Source organism: Haliotis cracherodii, unplaced genomic scaffold (assembly GCF_022045235.1).
Source record: "Haliotis cracherodii isolate W230 unplaced genomic scaffold, xgHalCrac1.p SCAF_9, whole genome shotgun sequence".
Lineage (NCBI taxonomy): Eukaryota > Metazoa > Mollusca > Gastropoda > Lepetellida > Haliotidae > Haliotis > Haliotis cracherodii.
The window spans coordinates 7,202,697-7,222,293 of NW_027266343.1; the positions used below are offsets into that span (position 1 = coordinate 7,202,697).

Genomic DNA, 19,597 nt, shown 5'->3' on the forward strand with positions numbered 1-19,597 from the left:
CAGTTATATCGCGTCGTGTCAGCTTAATGTGGGAGATTCGAACCCACAATCATAGGTTTCTGGCGTGCCCAAGGGACGCAACTCTGCACAGCGAATCGCGGCGCCTTAGACGATTGGGCCACCCTTCCCCCGGAAGAGCGGGAGAACACCCCAAAAGGGTGGAAGAACACCCCAACTGAACCGGCGAACACCTCAAAAGAATCTGGGGATTCCGGACGTTCACTTTGGCTCTGGGTCGATGTTTGACTCTTGGAGTTCCAGGAAGATGTCACGGAAGTGATGCGGGGTAGACAAGGAACCGTCCTTTCCCTGTCACGTTTGTGGGCGATCAAGATGAGGATGGACAAGTTGTCGTCGAAGCCTTCGTCGTCTGGTGATCAGCGAATCTCATATGTGTTGTGAGTGAGGTTTTTTTACGCCGCTTTAAGCAATATTCATGCAGTATCAGGGCAAGGGACGGTATAAATGTGCTTCACACATTGTACCCGTGTGGGGAATCGAACCCGGCCCTCCGGCGTGACGAGCGAACGCATAAACCACTGGGCAATATCGCCGTCCCATGAATGTGCATAAGCACAGGAGCTTGGACGAGAGAAGAAACAACGGACCAAAATCTGGATTTTTACATCTTTGAAACAAACTCAAATGAGGTGACGGGATTTGCGGATGATCGCGATATGAACTGACTATCGACGTTTATTCCATATTAAGCTATAGCTACACCTTTGAAACGTAGAATTATTGTTATTTCCATATACACAAGCACCATTGTCATGAATGTTATGACTGGAGTGTCAGGAATTGTCAAACATGAAATCCCAAATTGATATCCAAATAAATGCTTGCTCAAATGCATTTCATTTTATTGTTCTTGGGTCTAACACCAAGCTGTTTTCTATGGGTGAAGTCGGTAACTAACTGTAGTGATAAATACATTTATCATATAATGGGTAGGTTTTTCGGCAGGATAAAGCCAACGGATAAAAACGATATATGTTGGGGTCATATGCGGATAGAGATGCAAATATCAAAGGTCAAGAAGGGACTACTTTCAATGATTATAAACAAACATGGCGTCCCCCTCGTCATTCGGCGTTTGAGTCAGAATTAAGCATCGGGAATCTGGATAAACTACAGAGATAATTGCTTTCATTATCAAATGAACAGTCTAATATACTGAAAATCAGTGTCTAACTGTGACGTCGCTCAGGCATTTTATACGTTTTGGCAAGTTTGGAGATATAAATTTCGAAACAATTTTGCGAGGGCACGAGGCATAGCCAAGCGGGATCAGTAGCCATATCTGCGCTTGTAGACCTCTGCGACTTGAAACCTTCTCCACAAATTTGGCCGAAACAGTTTCAATTGTTACCTTGTTTCGTTTTTTGCTGTGTGTACATCTGACTACACTTCTTAACGTTATAACAGGACTGACCAACTGCCAACAACGTCTGAACGTGGCCGAGACGTCTCATAGACTAGGGTTAGAGTAGCTTCCCTTTGACAAAGGGCAGTTACTCTAGTGGACAGACCGATGGATTGCCGCGAAAGGCAATTAAAAACCATTGTTGTTTTTTTACGTATATGTTGCTTCGCCACTGTGTAAGAAACAGATTTCAGTTGGAACTATATGGGCTACTGTCACTGTCCGACTGACACATCACTTACCCTGTGACGTAATAAATATTAACGCGCGCATTCCAGGAAAATTCGCAATGTTTCGGTAATGTTTGTGAGAGAGGGAAAGCGATTTTCAAGCACAGAATTAAAGAATGGCATTATATGATAATCGAGGTTATCACGCTTGTGTGTTTGGGGATAGTAAATATCCCGAATTAGGAATAAACACTAAGTATTTAACTCGCCAAGGTTCGCTACATACAATGTTTATTCCTTGTGCAGGATATTTACCATCCTTAAACACACTCGCGTGATAACCTCTCTGCCTTTACACTCATTTTAGCCGCAGTATTGATGCTGCTCGTACTAAGCATAAACAACACTACAGTAAGTATGACGTCACACTAAATTGACGTCATTATTACGTGCCTGTCTATGACGTCACAACAAACACTCCGTCACTAAGACTCAGTCGCTCCTGTGATCAAGACGTCTTATCATTGTTGATGAAAGTGCATGTACATGATGGCTCAAGGCAGTCTACACAGCGCCCCGTTGGTGTATGTCCTTGTCAACAAGGGAGTAAAGGTAAGAACGATAGTGAGTGAGTAAGGTTTTACGCCGCTTTAGCAATATCCCATCAATGGCAGGGTAACACAAAAATGTACTGCCGGGAATCGAACCCGAGCCTTCGGCGTGACGAGCGAACGTTGAACCACAAGGCTACCCCCACCGCGCCAAACAACAGTAGTTCACTTCGAGAAAGCAACTACAGTCGGCAATCATTTGATCCGAGTTTTGTATCTTGTTTCGTCTGTTGATTCATCTGCCACTGAAGAATTTAACACATTTCTTGAATGCTGCTTCGGAAACGAACAACTAGTTCAATCTCACCTGTCTCACCTGTTTCTCCGACAACACCAAATATTCAAGCACAAAAAGAAAATTGCAAAAACGACCCCTTCACATGATTTGGTGATTATGTTAAAATAATATTCAACATAAATATATTGATGTATTCTTCGGAACGAAGGGACGGGTGAGACACGGCCGCCTACATTGAATGTCATTATATAGACGCCTCAATTGGGACATAACATTCCAAGGTATTTCGGCGTGTACACACGTGTAGTGATAGATTGGTTTATTTGTTAATAATAATCACCACTTTCATTTTCAAAGAGGAGCAAATGCATGTGCTTTGGTTTTTCCTGAGCCTGTTTTAACAAACAGGAATAGCATTAAAGGTCTGGTCATCTTTTGCAGGCAATGCGTACCGGGCTCCACAACATTGCCGACAACAATGAGCGATACCACCTTCCACCCGAGTGTCGCGCATCAATGACTTCACATCAAATCAGGTAAATAAATACCGGATATCTCATTTAATGAGTTCTCTACATTTGTGTACACACCCCTAAGACTACAAACTACACTTACAACTGCTAACATTACTGTTGTTTATTTCATTCCCAGGAACATGGCACGATCCAAGAATACAACTTCTAATTTCCTGAGCGGCACCTGGTGCAGGGAAACAGCTATTGGCGTCTTCCAAGATGGACACAAACGGAAGCAGAAGCCACTGTGGATGTGGTACAAGAACCAACTACTGCCCTTTGGCCGCACCAATCCAGATGGACATTTTAAACAATTCCAAACATCTGCCGAGGAGGAATTAAAAAGTAACACCAAAGAAATCGCCATGAAGCCGGCTGCTGAGGAAGAAACATTCCCTGGAAGTTCAGATGAAATTGGAATTCCCTCTGACATTACCACAGAGGGAAGGTTGGATAAGACACCGGAAAGTTCCCCACAGACACAGCCGGTCAATACTCCCACCCAGCATCTTCAGACAGTAAAAACCAGGAAGAGACGACCACGGACCCGAGGATCTCTTCTCAACACGGACCGGAAGATGTGGATGTCCCAGAGGTCGAGGGGGGATGAGGGGAGTGAGTCGACAGGTGATAGATGCTCGTCTGACCTGTCAGGCGTCCCCAATGCCTCACCATCAGCAGATGTCATGCCAGGCGCACCCAAGGCCTCTACACCAGCAGGGATATTCTGAGACAGGCCTTTGGGTACGACCCTTCAGAAGATGCATTCTGGAACATCAAAAGCCAGGGTGTTCTTCCTGATGACGTTCCATCAATACCAGGTAGGAAGCAGGTTCAATTCAAGAGAACTGATGAAGACGAATATTCCGTGCATGGTCGTGGCTCCACTTCAACCTTCTTCCATGCCACTGTGGAGGACACAGCTGTTCTTGTGAAGGACCGAACAGGGTCTAACCGGCCTGTAGCTGAGGTGATGACCGAGGCCAAAGTAATATCCTCCCTCTCTGGCACAAGGGTCACGCCGCATCTGTTGGGGGTTCTGGAGCAGGGCGTCCTGGAGAGGGAATACAGTCTTGTCCTGGAGGACTGCACAGGCTTCATCTCGCTCCAGGACCTCCTTAAGTCTGGATATTTCGTCCCCAGATCCGGTTGGACAAACATCTGCCTGTCCCTGTCCAGCCACCTGGAGACCCTCCATAGCCGCCGTGTCCTTCACAATAACATCTGCTCTAGCAACATCATCATCAACAAGGACACGCTGGAGGTGAAGCTGGTTGGCTTTGGACAGGCGTCCTTCGGGAAGGGAGTCAAGCTGCCCAGCGCTACACGCCACCAACCTGGACTTGCTCCAGAGGTGAAGCTGGGCTGTGTCACCTCCCCACAGGCAGATGTTTATGCTTTGGGCTCTGTCCTGGATGAGATCAAAGTGGCCAGCAATTTGATGGACCTCCACGAGGTCGTTCAAAAGTGCCATCAGGATCTCCCTAGGAACAGAGCTCAGGCATTGGAGATCCATGACTTCATGCAGGCTGCGTTTAAAAGATGTCAAGGTTAGGTCATCTTTGTTTGTGTATGCCAGGGTGCGTATAGATAATGGATGTTAACAGCAAGTTAACTTATGTTGCATAAACACAAATATTCAGAATTGTAATGAGATTCTTCATATGAAGATATCCATTTTTGTGTATATAAATGAGTATATGTAAAATATGGAGAGAACTAATATTTGACGTCGCACCAGCTATTTGTCAGCTATATGAAGCAATTATTGAAAATACGGAAACAATATTTATATAATGTTTCTAAAAAGATAGTTCTTGTTCTCTTATGCATGTGTAAAATACAAATATATTTATATGTTTGAAAATAATTCGAATGCATAAACAAATTTAGTGTTTAGTGTATACAAATACATTTATCTCAAATTATTCTTATACATGTCTGTTAAGAATGTCCATGCTGTTTGTGTTGTATTGACAGCGTAGCCATGCATTGATGTTAAATCATAAGGCATAACATATCGATTAAGTCGTAAAAAAGATTTTTAAAAATTCACCCGGAAAAATGTAAAGCACCACTCCTTGGTTATTGTTATATATCCCGAACGTCCTTGTACATATCTACACCAATCTCTCTTTGAGAGATGACCAAGAAGACAACTGATACCACTGGTTTCCTACCAGTGAAGATCCGGGGTAGAATAGGTCTTCAGCAACCCATGCTTGCCGTAAAAGGCGACTATGCTTATCGTAAGAGGCGACTAACGGGATCGGGTGGTCAGGCTCGCTGACTTGGTTGATGCATGTCATTGATCCCAATTGCGTGGATCGATGCTCGTGATATTAATCACTGGGTTGTGTGGTCCAGGCTCGATTATTTACAGACGCCGCCATATATCTGTAATATTGCTGAGTGCGGCGTTAAACAACCAACCACTGGTTTCCCAAGGTGGTTGCAAGTACTAGATTACATCATCATATCACACGAAGCAGAGGAAGCTATTGCAAGGCAGTCAAATAACAATTGCCGTGGAGCCCACACCAAACTTTATTATATTAAGAGATTATAGATTTCAGTTTCTCTACTTCCATATGAGCTTGCCCCTTTGTAAGCAAATATAATTACGTCCTGTCATAGAGTCAAAAAATATACAATTTCAAATGATGACTATTACATATGGAAATAGATCTTAAGCGGTTCCTAACGTGCTTCCATAAATGCTATATTGTTGAATGATTATTGTTTTATACAAGGTGTCATTGTTTTGTGTCCATACAGGGTCGTGTATGTAGAAATAATCGTTGATCTTTTTTATTTATTTTTTACATATTTATAGCAGATAAGCATGTTCAATAAGGAAAATTGTTCATTTTGTAATGACATTTTTCATATTAACAGGGGCGGTCGGGTAGCCTAGTGGTTAAAGCGTTCGTTCGTCACGTTAAAGACCCGGGTTCGATTCCCGACACGGGTACAATGTGTAAAGCCCATTTCTGGTGTTCCCCGCCTTGATATTGTTTGAATATTGCTAAAGGCGGCGTAAAACTCATTCTCACTCACTCACTCACTCATATTAAGATATACGCGTCTCTTTTGTATTACTAAATGAAGATATGAAATGGCGAGAACTAATATTTTACCTCGCGCCAGCTATTTGTCAGCTGTATGAAGCGACTTTATAAATATGAAAACAATGTTGTTCATATAAAGACAGTTTTTGGTTTCTTATACATGTGTGAAATAAAATAGATTTTTATGCTTGAAAAAATATCCGAAAACATAAAATCATTTAGTGTTTGTATACAAATATATTCTCTCAAATTCTTATAGATGTCTGGTTATAATGCCCATGTTGTTTGTTTTGTATTGAGTCATTTGTTGATATACGGTTAAATCGTTAAAAAAAGCATTATGTAAAAATATATATAACTATTTAAAAACAAACTTTATATGTGTATGTTGTTATTCATAATATATAGTTATAAAAATATGTTTTGGTTGTGTTCTATAAAATATCCTATCTTAATACTGGAATGAAGTTATTTTCAACCATTTTAATCCTTTTTTCATTTAATTTTTTTTAATATAGATACTTTGTTGTGTCGCATTTCATTCTTCGTAACCAGAATCGTTTTAGCATTATCTGTTTTTATATACTCAACCACAAAAGTTCCTGTGACACAAATATTTTAGTATATTTAGTGTAAAGCTTGGTGTTCAATATTGTAGTACATGTATGGAATCAAGTCACAAAAAAACGCAACTGCTACACAAAAGCATGCATTCCATGCAAAAGTTGACTTTTATGCAAGCCCGTGCATTTCACTACCCAAGAATGGGTATAAAAACATGTGCGTTAACGGGACTCTATATGCATTGTTTAGCATCGTGCTGACAACAACCACTCAGAAAAACACCACAATTACGCAATTATTCAACATTACGAAATGCCACGCCTGTCCGAAAATGAGCGTCTGCGAGCCATTGGTATGCTTGAAGCAGGATCGAGTCAACGTGGCAACGTTGGCAACAGACGAATGCAGTCAGAGACCAGCCTCGGAGTGGCAGGCCACGCGTAACCAATAATCGACAAGACAACTGGATTCGAACAACATACGAAATCGATTCAAGCCAGCAACAGTGACTGCAAGAAGCATCCCTGGCCTTCGACGAATATCTTCATAAACCGTACATCGTCGCCTCAGATGTGCAGGGATTGTCGCCAGAAGACCCACCAGACGTCCCATTTTGACAGGACAAGTCCTATTCACTGACGGGGCGGTCGGATAGCCTAGTGGTTAAAGCGTTCGCTCGTCACGCCAAAGACCCGGGTTCGATTCCCGACATGGGTACAATGTGTGAAACCCATTTCTGGTGTCCCCCCGCCGTGATATTGCTCGAATATTGCTAAAAGCGGCGTAAAACCATACTCACTCACTATTCACTGACGAGTCTCGTTTTCACGTCAGCCACAGCGATGGACGGATTCGAGTGTACCGACGTCGAGGTGAACGTTACGTCAATCATTGTGTCATGGAAGAAGATCGGTTCGGGGACGGTAGCGTTATGGTATGGGGTTGGATTACAGCAAGACAGAGGACCCGTTTGATAGTGGTTGAGGGAAATCTCAATGGACAGCGCTACCGCGACGAGATCATCAACCCTGTGTTTGCGTCGTCATGGCCCAGGCATTACCTTTCAACATGACAACGCCCGGCCTCATATTGCTTGACTTGTTCGGGATCCCCTTCAACAAAACAACGTGAATGTCATCCCCTGGCCGACTCGCTTCCCTGCTCTCTCACCAATCGAGCACATGGGGGATGAGATGGATCGGCGCTTTCGATGTCAACCACGTGTTCCACAGACACTCCAGGTACATGCTCCAGCAGATATGGACAGATATCCCACAGGACTGTGTGCGACGCCTGGTCCATTCGATGAGACGAAAATGTGTTGCTTGCGCCGCAAGTGATTGTCAAGACCACACAATCCAGTGATTGACAGAATGAGCACCAACTTTTAACTTTGTCACAGCGCCAGTGAGCAACTGTCGATGGATGTTAGGCGCTTTACAAATCAATTATTATTATAATCTACGCAATTAGTATACATGGACATGCATCAACCAAGTCAGTGAGCTTGACCACCCGATCCCGTTAGCCACCTCTAACGACAATTATAATCGCCTTTAACGGCAAGCATGGATTGCTGAAGACCTATTCTAACCCGGATCTTCACGGGTCCTTTCCATTTTGATCGGTATTTTAAGTGTGCACTCAACATAACACAGCGCCCGTCCCGACACACCTGGGTCACTCGATGTCGTTTTACGCGCAATAGGGTAAAAAAGTAAGTCACATCTCAAAACTTCTCTCCCTGTGAAATTTCAGAATATACAGATGAAAACGAATAAGGGGGCAATAAACAATGTATAGGGGAATAGCTATTCTGTCAGTGTATACAAATTCAACACATGTCAGAATCAAATCTTGAGAAGTGTTTGGTAGGCCAGGCTGGGAACCCATGATAGCATACTAAATAAAGTACCTTGTTAGTGAAAAACTGTGTCTCAGTGAGTGTTCCGTTGGTGTATCTGATTGTTATCCGCGCACCACACGTCCTTGCTTCTATTGTAGGTGACCCGTGAAGATTCCGGGGTAGAATAGGTCTTCAGCAACCCATGCTTGCCGTAAAGGCGACTATGCTTGTCGTAAAAGGCGACTAACGGGATCGGGTCGTCAGACTCGCTGACTTCGTTGATGCATGTCATCGATCCCAATTGTCTGGTAATTGCAATGTGTATTCAATACACGTCGCTCTGTAAAATATATGGACAGAACAGAAATCTGTTTCTTGTTCATCTAGTACATATATATTTGATCCTAAGGATTCCAAAAGATTAAAAAACCCGTTAAATTCTATTTGTCTTTTTCTTATGTAGTTAATTTTAGGTTCCGCTAGCTAAGGGGGGACTTCATTATAGGCAGTGTTTGCTATCCCCCGTTATGGAGATGGCGAGGTCGGCCGCCCATCTTTCCGTCCGCTTCTCAAAGGAGACAAAGTTTCTAAAAAAATATTTCAGTCAGAAAAGTGAAACTTTACCCACACTCATATCATCATATTACTGGTCATGATCTTAATTTTTTTCCAAAATTGGTGTCTTGAATTGATTTTTTACAGAGTTATGGCACTTGCTCCGTGCTTGTGCATAGTGTCTGCAATCAATGGGGATAACTTTTCTCAGAAACTACTGACGTTACATGAATGAAACTTTGCATGCTTTCCCTTGAGAATGAGTTTGAAAATTAGTCCCGTAAAATATCTTTTTGAGAGTTACTTTCTTGGTACATATTTTTAGATTTTGAGCATACACAGTTACGACATTTAATCCATGTTTTTTTACAAAGTGCATAGTGTTAGACTAAAATCTAGTCTCTGAAATGAACATATCGTACATAAAAACAGTTGTTCAGTTATCTTAATAAAAATATAATAAAAAGGAGCCCAGTGACTCTCTTCATTTTCAGATACTGCAGTAATCTAGACTTGCCAAACATTATAGACTTGCATGGGCTGTATTTGATATATATTTATATCAGGGTCTGTAAGACAGACTATGCATAGTGTCTGCAATCGGTTTTCTCAAAAACTACTGACGACTAAAATACTTATCAAGACTGAGTTCAAGAAAGACTGGCGCAATAAAGTATTTTGTTCAGAGAACGTGTATTAAATTCACATTTAATCATTTTTCTGATGACGAAAAAAGACCATAGTGCCTATCTCTTCTCTATGCTGTATATTATAATCTGAACCAATATTTGACCGTGAAGATCCGGGGTACAACAGGTCTTCAGCAAGCCATGCTTGCTATAAAAGGTGACTGTGCTTCTTGTAAAAGGCGACTAACGGGATCGGGTGATCAGGCTCGCTGACTTGGTTGATGCATGTCATCGACCCCAATTGCGTGGATCGATGCTCATGATATCAATCACTGGATTGTCTGGCCCAGACTCGATTATTTACAGACCGCCGTCATATAGCTGGAATATTGCTTAATGCGGCTATAAACAACAAACAAAACAAACCACAGCAGTTATTGACTGCATAGAAATTTTACTTCAAAAGCCAACTCTTCCTTCTTGCCAGTGAGTAACATGGTCATCATATAAACATAGAAATACTTTAAAGTGTTTGGTTGCTTGTTCTCCCAAAGGTTCATTTACTTTTGCTTCACAGTTATGGCGCCAGGCAGCATATGAGTAGAATCTTTCCAACAATCTGGTTTCTTAGATTTATTTTCTGAAATACCAAGTCAGCGAGCCTGACCACCCGATCCCGTTAGTCGCCTTTTACGACAAGCATGGTCGCCTTTTACGGCAAGCATGGGTTGCTAAAGACCTATTCTACCCCGGAATCTTCACGGGTCACGTAAGTGACGTTGCAGTATGAATCTGTACTGTACTCTTGAAGTGACACGTGGTCGACCGGAACTGGAAAGGTCATATGTTCTCCTGTGTGTCTGATAACGGTTCCACAATGGTCTTGTAATGACGTTTGGTGCTGTGTGGAAAAACCTGACAACGGCCAAGCATGATTCTCCTGTTTGCAGTCGGCGGATGGCGTTGATGCGTTTGGCTTCCGTCATTCGTGGCATGTTATCGCCGTTCACTTGCTGTCATATTGTAAAGGCATGCAAATGAAAACCCAACGTTTTTATAGCCCAACAAGTGATATTGCACGTGCTTTTCAGGTTGGTGTGTTTCGGCTTTCACGTGGTCGTGTTTTTTTGCGATTCTGCCATCTTCCCACCTATTTTCTGCTATACCTCATTAATTCCATTTAAATCAATCCCAAGTCATGCAGAAATGACCCAATCATTTTTGGTATTTATTTTGTGTGTATGTCAGCAACACTATGTCAGATATTTACGATTTTACTACTTTTGCAGAGTATATTTGCAGTAACATTTACACCATCAGATAGGAAATTTATTATTCCATATTTCAGTATACAGTTATAACCGGAGGTACATGTAAACAACATTTTTCAGATCTTTTTAAAAATGTGGCGAGATTATTAGGAATTTCCGAAACTTATTTGTTCATTTCCATGGATTTGAAATTGAGATATTATTTTGATACTAGATATTAATGTATTGAATATTACATATTAATTGCCGTTTCCCCCGATAGACGGAGGAAATAAGGATGATTTTGTGATCAACACGGCAGATGGACATAAGGTTTCAATGTCATAAATTACAGTTGCTGCAACACACAGTGTTCCAGCGTATTAACTGCATTAAATACGTCAGCTGTGTGCGCCGTCGATATTATAAATCATAATTGTATGGTTGAGAAAAAATTGTTTTGACAACAATTCGCATGCTCAGATTAACTACAATTCTATGTTTGATAATTTACAAGGTGTAACATGTGTGAAATTATCTTAATGGTCTTTCACGGGAGAAGGAATTAAAATGTCTTATAATTGATCCCTTTGTTCAATTTAGAGCACATGATGGAAGAAGCAGCTTGCATATTAACTATTTTAATACCATATATTGCCGACTGAAGAGTACAAATCCGAAAAACAACCCTTCTGTTTCAATTGAAAGATACCGTGTTATTTGAGATTCAGACACAAACGTGTACCTACGATTTGTTTATTACTATTAAACTTTCTCTCTCACCTTTCCCTTTTGCAGCCAGACCTGTGAAGATCCGGGGTAGAATAGGTCTTCAGCAGCCTATAACAACGACTGACCACCATATTTCATGACACGTGATGCTAAACATTTCTAAAAAACTTGAATTCACAAACGGAAAACATCGCTGATTTCAGTGTGCATATTTTGAGACGCCGTAATACAATGTTGAATACAGAGCATTACTAGAACCCCCAGATCAGCATGTGCGTGTTGCATGTCCTTCTGTTGTGCAACATCCACGTACACATTCTTTAAGAACATATTCAGAAAAATAAAAGTAAAATAGGTAAACGATTGCCAAAAAGTCCTATTGTTTGAATCACTATCAAATAGTGATGACACCAGCTGTTGGAAGCTGTCCCCACTGATGACCCTCGTCACAAACACATTCAAAGGCAAGTTAACTGTTAACCTGAACAAACGCGGTAACAGTTGTGGTATATCCACGTCTACAATGAAACATTTTGAAATCTTTATCAGGGACTTGAAATGTGTAACCCTGACAAAACAACGTTTGAGCGTGACGCTGCTTGAAACCTTCAAAGAAAGAGCATACTCAAACGTTTGATTGCTCGACGTAAAAGTTGTTTATTGGAAAGTTGACCTCGTCCTGCTTGTCTGTTTGTTTTTTCGACCGCCTCTGTGGTCTAGAGGTAGAGCGTCCGCCCGGAGAGCGGAAGGTCCGGAGTTCGATCCCCGTCCGCGTCGTACCTAAATACGTTAAAAGGTGGTATTTGTTGTTACCCTGTCTGGCGCTCGGCATGAAGGGGCTAAAAATACGACTGGTCGGCTCGGAGTCAGTATACTGTGTCTGAGTGGGGTATTCATGTTAAACTGCGGCATGGTATCTCAGTGAGCTAGCAGTCCGGCATCAGTCCGGTCTAGTAAAAGCACCCCCCCACACACACACACGTGCATGCACGTCGCTATAAAAGTGCAATAATCTTGGACGCGACGTTAAACCCCATTTCACCTCACCTCACCTCACCTGTTTGATTTTTCACATATTTAAATATGAAACAGGTTAGGCGGTTGCATGGGTCTCTTTCTATTTCTAATGGTATATTTGACCATTGTATCTGAACGATATCAGATCAACAGTGTAGCTTAAATTAGACTTCCTTGCAAAATTCCTGTGTTTTTATCCCCCCGTCTGTCCGTCCGTCCGTCTGTCTGTCCGTCTGTAATCTTTGTTTGTCTGGAGCATATTTCCTAAACCGTACAACCTAGCTTCACAAAACTTGGTACACATAACAATCAGGCTCAGTAGTCGTGCCTTTTGCTATTTAGAGATTTTTAGAATTTTATATTTTGGTCGTTTCCATGGAAATATTATGAACTTAGGACATTTGAGGGTACTGCTCTTGTCCAGAGCATATTTTCTAAACCGTACAACCTAGCTTCGCAAAACTTGGTACACATAACAATCAGGCTCAGTAGAAGTGCCTTTTGCTATTTAGAGATTTTTAGAATTTTATATATTTGTCGTTTCCATGGACATATGATGAACTTAGGAAATTTAAGGGTAGTGCTCTTGTCCGGACCATATCTCCCGAACCATACAACTTAGCTTCTCAAAAGTTTTTACACCTATCAAGCAGGTAATTTAGTGGTGCCTTTGCTATTAACATGGTTTAGAAGATATGCTCCAGACGAGGACATTACACTAGGTTCATCAATTTTCAATTTAAATTGAAAAAAAAGAATTAGTACATTCTCTTTATGCCTTTGTGTCACGAGGCTATACAGAGCTATTCATTTGCGAATCTGCGAAGTTATTGTTATTACAATTTCATGAGATCATCAGAAAGTGAGCTACATGAACCAATATTTAATAACCTTCATTATATTTCTGGTTTTGGCAGAAAAAGATTTCCTTGCCAATCTAAATACATTTGAAGGTACACACAGTTTACCGACATGCAACGTCGGGGGGATATGTCATCTTCGGATGCCTCTTGTTTTTATTTTGCCAATCCGAGCAGACACTCTTAAGCCACTAGAAGAAGGGAAATATAATTAATGTCCATGGGGATGTCTACCTCTATCTGGCCTAAATGTCCAATGCCCAAATTTCAAAAATGTGTAATCTTTGAAGAGGTCAAGCATTTCAAATATCGTTTTCTCAGTACATTTCAGATGATATTTCATTTCATTTCTCACAAGTTTGCGGGCATACCTTATCCTGGTTGGGATCAAACTGAATAAAAGCCAATATCACTTTCTGGTTGTGTTTGGACAGGATGGTCATTAGCAGATTAATATGGTACTTTAAAACAAATGATCTGATTAAGTGACTTAACCCACTTATAAAAGCGATAAACCCTTTCCCTATCAATAAGATATCTGCCAAAAAGAGAGTCAGTTGTACGATTGAAGACATTCAACGGGTTGTTCTTCTCTTTTGGGACCCGTGAAGGTCTTCAGCAACCCATGCTTGCCGTAAAAGGTGATCATGCTTGTCGTAAGAGGCGACTAACGGGATCGGGTGGTCAGGCTCGCTGACTTGGTTGATGCATGTCATCGATCCCAATTGCGTTGATTGATGCTCATGATATCAATCACTGTATTGTCTGGTCCAGACTCGATTATTTACAGACCGCCGCCATATAGCTGGAATATTGCTGAGTGCGGCGTTAAACAACAAACCAACCAACCAATCTTCTCTTTTGGTCCATTTGTTGGCATATGCTTCAACAGCATCCATAATGATATTAAATTTGTGATCCCAATTGGTAGGAGGCTGTTCACGATATTTTGGTGAGAAATAAATAATTTTACAAGTGCAGGCGATAAGCAGGATGTTTCTGAAAAGGTGTTTACGTAAAGCTTGTTTGAGGTGGTCCAATCAGGTTTGTGGCTTGGAAAAATATCATAAATTTAGTTAACCTCTAAGAAGGCTGATTGGTGATTTCAGAAAAGGGTGTGTCGGTATGTTTTGATCGTTGAGTATATAAACGACATCAGAGATCAGGTGGACATAAACGCGGGTTGGCAAGCTGATTAAACGACAACAAGCTAAGAAGAGATCCTCCAGAGTCTAACGCCATAATGACCAAGGTAGGCTTCCTGAAATCATTTGCACGTTCAGGTATGTTCTCTTTCAGACCAGGACTCGCCTGCACATTATGTTTTGACTGTAACGATTAAATTTGTAAGTGCCATCTCCGCAATATTTCAGGTGTGGTGAATGTGAAATATGATTGTTTGTGATCTTGTCACTTCTACTTTGTAAAGTCTCTCTGTGAAATATTTTTAACTATATATATATGTGTGTGTATTTAAACATGTAGATAAAACGGTTCACCTGAACAAACACCGGACCCATGGATCAAGAAAAGAAGTTCTCCTTTAAAATTGTCATGTGGGGTTCTTGTCTGCGATTTCACAAATTTGAGCAAATTCTTTTAGGTTTTGAAACTACACATATTATTAATCCACTTGTCGCAAATACTTATGGGGATATAAAGAAGTTCATCCATGACTGGGGGACACGGGTGGCCCAGTCGTCTAAGGCGCCGCGGTTCGCTGTGCAGAGTTGCGTCCCTTGGGCACGCCAGAAACCTATGATAGTGGGTTCGAATCCCGGTTCGCCCTGATTATGTTTCTAGGTTTGTCAGCACCATCGTGGGTTTCCCCGAAGTGGTAAACGTCTGAGACCTGCATCACTTCGGGTTTTCCTCCCACATTAAGCTGACACGCCGCGACATAACTGTAATACTGTTAAAAGCGGCGTTAAACCAAACTCACTCACTCCTCCATGATTGCATTGAGGATGTTTAACGTTTGGGACATGGATTTTGTGGTACATTGCTGGAGCCAGCAATTTTTCTGTTTGTACAGATTTTTATGGAGCTTTGGATTCTAGTACAAAAGATATATGGACATGTCAAATTGAAAGTACTGATGCGTGGTTTTAAACATATTCTTTAAACGTTTGCCTTTGCTTATAAGTTGCAAAATCTCTGTACTTTTGCGTATCCGGCTCAATGGAAAGTAAGCATTGTTTTCAGTTCCAGACACATAAGTAAATGCGCTAGCGAGTCACTGGATCACTTGATTGTTTCTTGTTTACGGGCCGCCGCCGTTTCCCTTTGGTCCCGTTTCGCGAACACCTGGTGTTATTCCTAATTTTCAGTGATACAGTTGATACTGACATTTATCTGGCGTTGACGTTGTATATCCCTCTGTTAAGTCTGAGGCAAACCTGGCTCAAGCATCGTGTCTCTCCCCGAAAATAAAATAATCAAGAACACACCGTTGTAGTCAAGAGAGTAGCAGGACAGAGACATGGATCGCGGATTATGCCTTCGTCAGCAGTCATATAATACTATAGAGACCTATGATGTTCCCATTTTTCAAAAACATTTCTCGTTTCCCTTTTTTTTTGGCAGATTCTGATGCTGTCTGTTTTAGTTGTAATTTTCTTCCGTGCATGTATGTGTGACCCCGGTGGGCAAAACGTAAGTATAATTTATTTTATTTTGTTGTGAGATTCATATTTCGACGAGTTATGCTCTCGTGTAGACTCTGCAAGGATCCTTTGCGGTAGGGCGGTCGGATAGCCGAGTGGTTAAAGCGTTCGCTCGTTACGCCGAAGACCCGGGTTCGAAAACCTCGACACGGGTACAATGTGTGAAGCCCATTTCTGGTGTTCCCCGCCGTGATATTGTTTGAATATTGCTAAAAGCGGCGTAAATCCATACTTACTCACTATATCAGTGTTGAAGGGGTCGAATTATGGCTAGTAGGCCCGATTTTGCACTGCTTTCAATAATGTGACATCCATTTAACAGCTAGGGTTCACACATTTTACCATGTGAGGAATTCAACAAGGTCTTCGTCACCAATACTTTAACAAAGTCAAAGAAATACATGTATTTGGACAGTTATATTAGTTCAGCAATTGTTCAGGTGTCTCCCTGGAAAACTTTCTACTCACGGCCGAACATTCGAAGCGAAATATGACTGATAATGAATACATGACACTTGTTTATGGAAAACAACCACTTTATTCATTGTATCAACTGGTCAGGGTTTCTCCATTTGATGACTATGCTTGTCGTAAGAGGCGACTAACGGAATCGGGTGGTCAGGCTCGCTGACTTGGTTGATGCATGTCATCGACCCCATTTGCGTGGATCGATGCTCATGATGTCAATCACTTTATTGTCTTGTCTAGACTCGATTATTTACAAACCGCCGCCATATAGCTTAAATATTACTGAGTGCGGCGTTAAATAACAAAAAAACAAACAAACAAACAAACAAACAAACCGACATAATCACTGGGAAAATAGGAATCTCCACGAAACTGTTGAATTTCAAATTTCTCAATTAGTTTTAAGTCGAATTTGTGATAGTTTAGTAATTATACTGTCCATCATTGACATGCTTGTTGTCAACGTGATGCTTCAGGTGAATGTTTTCTGCCTTTTAGGAATGTACAGTGGTACAGCTTGGACCGACAATAGAAGCGACGACATGCGGTGGAACCACAACCATCAGATACACCAACGGAACACTCATTGAGACACAGTTTTTCACAAACGAGGTACATGATACATATAGAATTGATGAAGATTATTTTCTGTTTCTATAAGTTACTGCAACACTTGTCTCTGTTATTTGACATGCTGTACAATTGATACACGTTTTTGGAAAAGAGGGGGTACGCTTCCCATACTACATTTCAGATGAATGCAAAACAATCAAGATTTCGTAGTTTTCATTCCTGGGATTTTATCGGAAAAAATAAATTGTTCCAGAAAATGCTTGAAAATATAATTCTATTCTAAAAGAAATTGCATCGCTTTGATTAAAATAACATTTTTTTCCATGTCAGGGGCCGACTATTTGATGATCTGTGGTGGGCGAGGGGAGGGTTATTTAGGCCTGGGATTTTATCGGAAAAAATAAATTGTTCCAGAAAATGCTTGAAAATATAATTCTATTCTAAAAGAAATTGCATCGCTTTGATTAAAATAATAATTATAATTAATAATAATAACAATGATAATAATTAATAAAAATATCCGGTTTTGTTACCAGCTGGTCGGTAAGGCCCATACTTGGCACAAACACACACAGACACACACACACAAACACACACAGACAGACACACAAACACACAGACACACAAACACACACAGACACACACACACACACACACACACACACAAACACACACAGACACAAACACACAGACACACAAACACAGACACACAGACACACTCACAAACACACACACACACAGACACACACACAAACACACTCACACACATACCACTGGATTTACAACGTATCCCAATTGCGTAGATCGATGGTCATGAGGTCAATCACTGATTGCCTAGACAGGACTCGATTATTTACAGACCGTCGTCATATTAGTGGAATATTACTATGTGCGACCAAACAAACAAACCAACATTTACTGATTTTTCAAAACTCATATCCTTTCCCCGCTGAATAAGGCACCGGTTTCCTTATCTAATATAACCTTTAATACTCTTAGACGATGACTGTGACCCAGGTAGGAGAAGACACCGCCTCCTGCTACGTGCAACCCCTGACCCCGATGCCGAAAGAGGTAAGTTAAATACTCAATGACATCCTGTTTCCATTAATATAACCAGTCACTTGTCGTAAGAGTCGACTAACGGGATCGGGTGGTCAGGCTCGCTGACTTGGTTGATGCATGTCATCGATCCCAATTGCGTTGATTGATGCTCATGATATCAATCACTGTATTGTCTGGTCCAGACTCGATTATATACAGACCGCCGTCATATAGCTGGAATATTGCTGAGTGCGGCGTTAAACAACAAACGAACCATCCAACCAACCAACCTCTTACGACAAGCATAGTCGCCTTTTACGGCAAACATTTAATAAGAAATATATGATATTAAATGATGTTAAATTATCATTTTAATATTAGATTGATTATGCTGAGACCACTTTGACTGAGTTTGCTGAGGAAGTTGATGCTGATGCAGCTGCCGCCATCCAAGCTCTAGTTCCTGAGTGCCAGGGTCGGACCATCTATGCCTTGGAGGCGGCAACTGAAGACCCCAGCACAGGTACGTGGATTACACACTTATACTTATGTATATCTCTATGAACATCTAATGCGGGTCCCCGGGGAGGGGTCGGGGAGCGGTCGCGGGCTGGGGTGGGGTTGTGATAATATCATAAGTATCGATCCACGCAATTGGGATCGACGACATGCATCAACCAAGTCAGCGAGCCTAACCACCCGATCCCGATAGTCGCCTTTTACGGCAAGCATGGGTTGCTGAAGACGTATTCCACCCCGAATCCTCACGGGTCTGCTACAAGAACCTGTTCAGGGAAACATTATGGGCAAACACAACTAGTCGTGCTAAAACAGATGGAAATGCTTAATCTCGGACCAATATGTTTTCAACACCTCCGATTTCAGTGTCATTCATGAATGAATTTCGTTTGCAGGAAGAAGGAAGAGAGCTTGCGGTTGGCATTTCGAATGTGGCCTGGTTTATAGTAGAGAAAGAGGGTGGTACACTTACTGCGCATTGAAATACTCGTGTCGCCGGTAATGTTGGTGATCACAAAGTCACATCACACACATCGACATCACGTCGAAGGTGGAATATCTTAAATATGATGAACATGATATTATGCTCTAGGTTTAGTACATTCAATAACAAAAAAGTAAAAATAGAACGAGACTGGAATACACCATTTCAAACCTGCAAGCAATTATTATATATTTAAATTTGCATGTAGTTTGTATCCTTGTAAAATGACGAGCGTATTTATATATATTGTACTTTATAGGAATATGTTCAGTTTTATGAAATACAAAACATAATTATTTTGTTTAAAGTATATGAAATTGGCTTATATACCAATGTGAAATTAAGGAGACTGCCTCTAC

At 41.3% G+C, this 19,597-nt stretch overlaps 1 protein-coding gene and 1 pseudogene across 1 annotated transcript; both read left to right on the forward strand.

Annotated features, from left to right (window-relative positions):
- The first annotated feature begins 3,100 nt into the window (after nucleotides 1-3,100).
- Nucleotides 3,101-4,515, forward strand: LOC139453079 (uncharacterized; annotated as a pseudogene).
- Nucleotides 4,516-14,668: 10,153 nt separating this feature from the next.
- On the forward strand, nucleotides 14,669-19,256 carry LOC139453081 (uncharacterized). The gene is made up of 6 exons (XM_071234704.1): nucleotides 14,669-14,736; nucleotides 16,071-16,139; nucleotides 17,117-17,230; nucleotides 18,191-18,265; nucleotides 18,617-18,758; nucleotides 19,150-19,256. Exons 1-6 carry the CDS (start codon nucleotides 14,728-14,730, stop codon nucleotides 19,254-19,256), a joined length of 516 nt encoding a protein of 171 aa, XP_071090805.1. The 5' UTR covers nucleotides 14,669-14,727.
- The last annotated feature ends 341 nt before the right edge of the window (nucleotides 19,257-19,597 follow it).

Coding starts and splice junctions, on each gene's coding strand:
- LOC139453081 (XM_071234704.1), top strand. Junction 17,231..18,190: donor CACAGTTTTTCACAAACGAG/GTACATGATACA, acceptor TAATACTCTTAG/ACGATGACTGTGACCCAGGT. Junction 18,759..19,149: donor AACTGAAGACCCCAGCACAG/GTACGTGGATTA, acceptor TTTCGTTTGCAG/GAAGAAGGAAGAGAGCTTGC.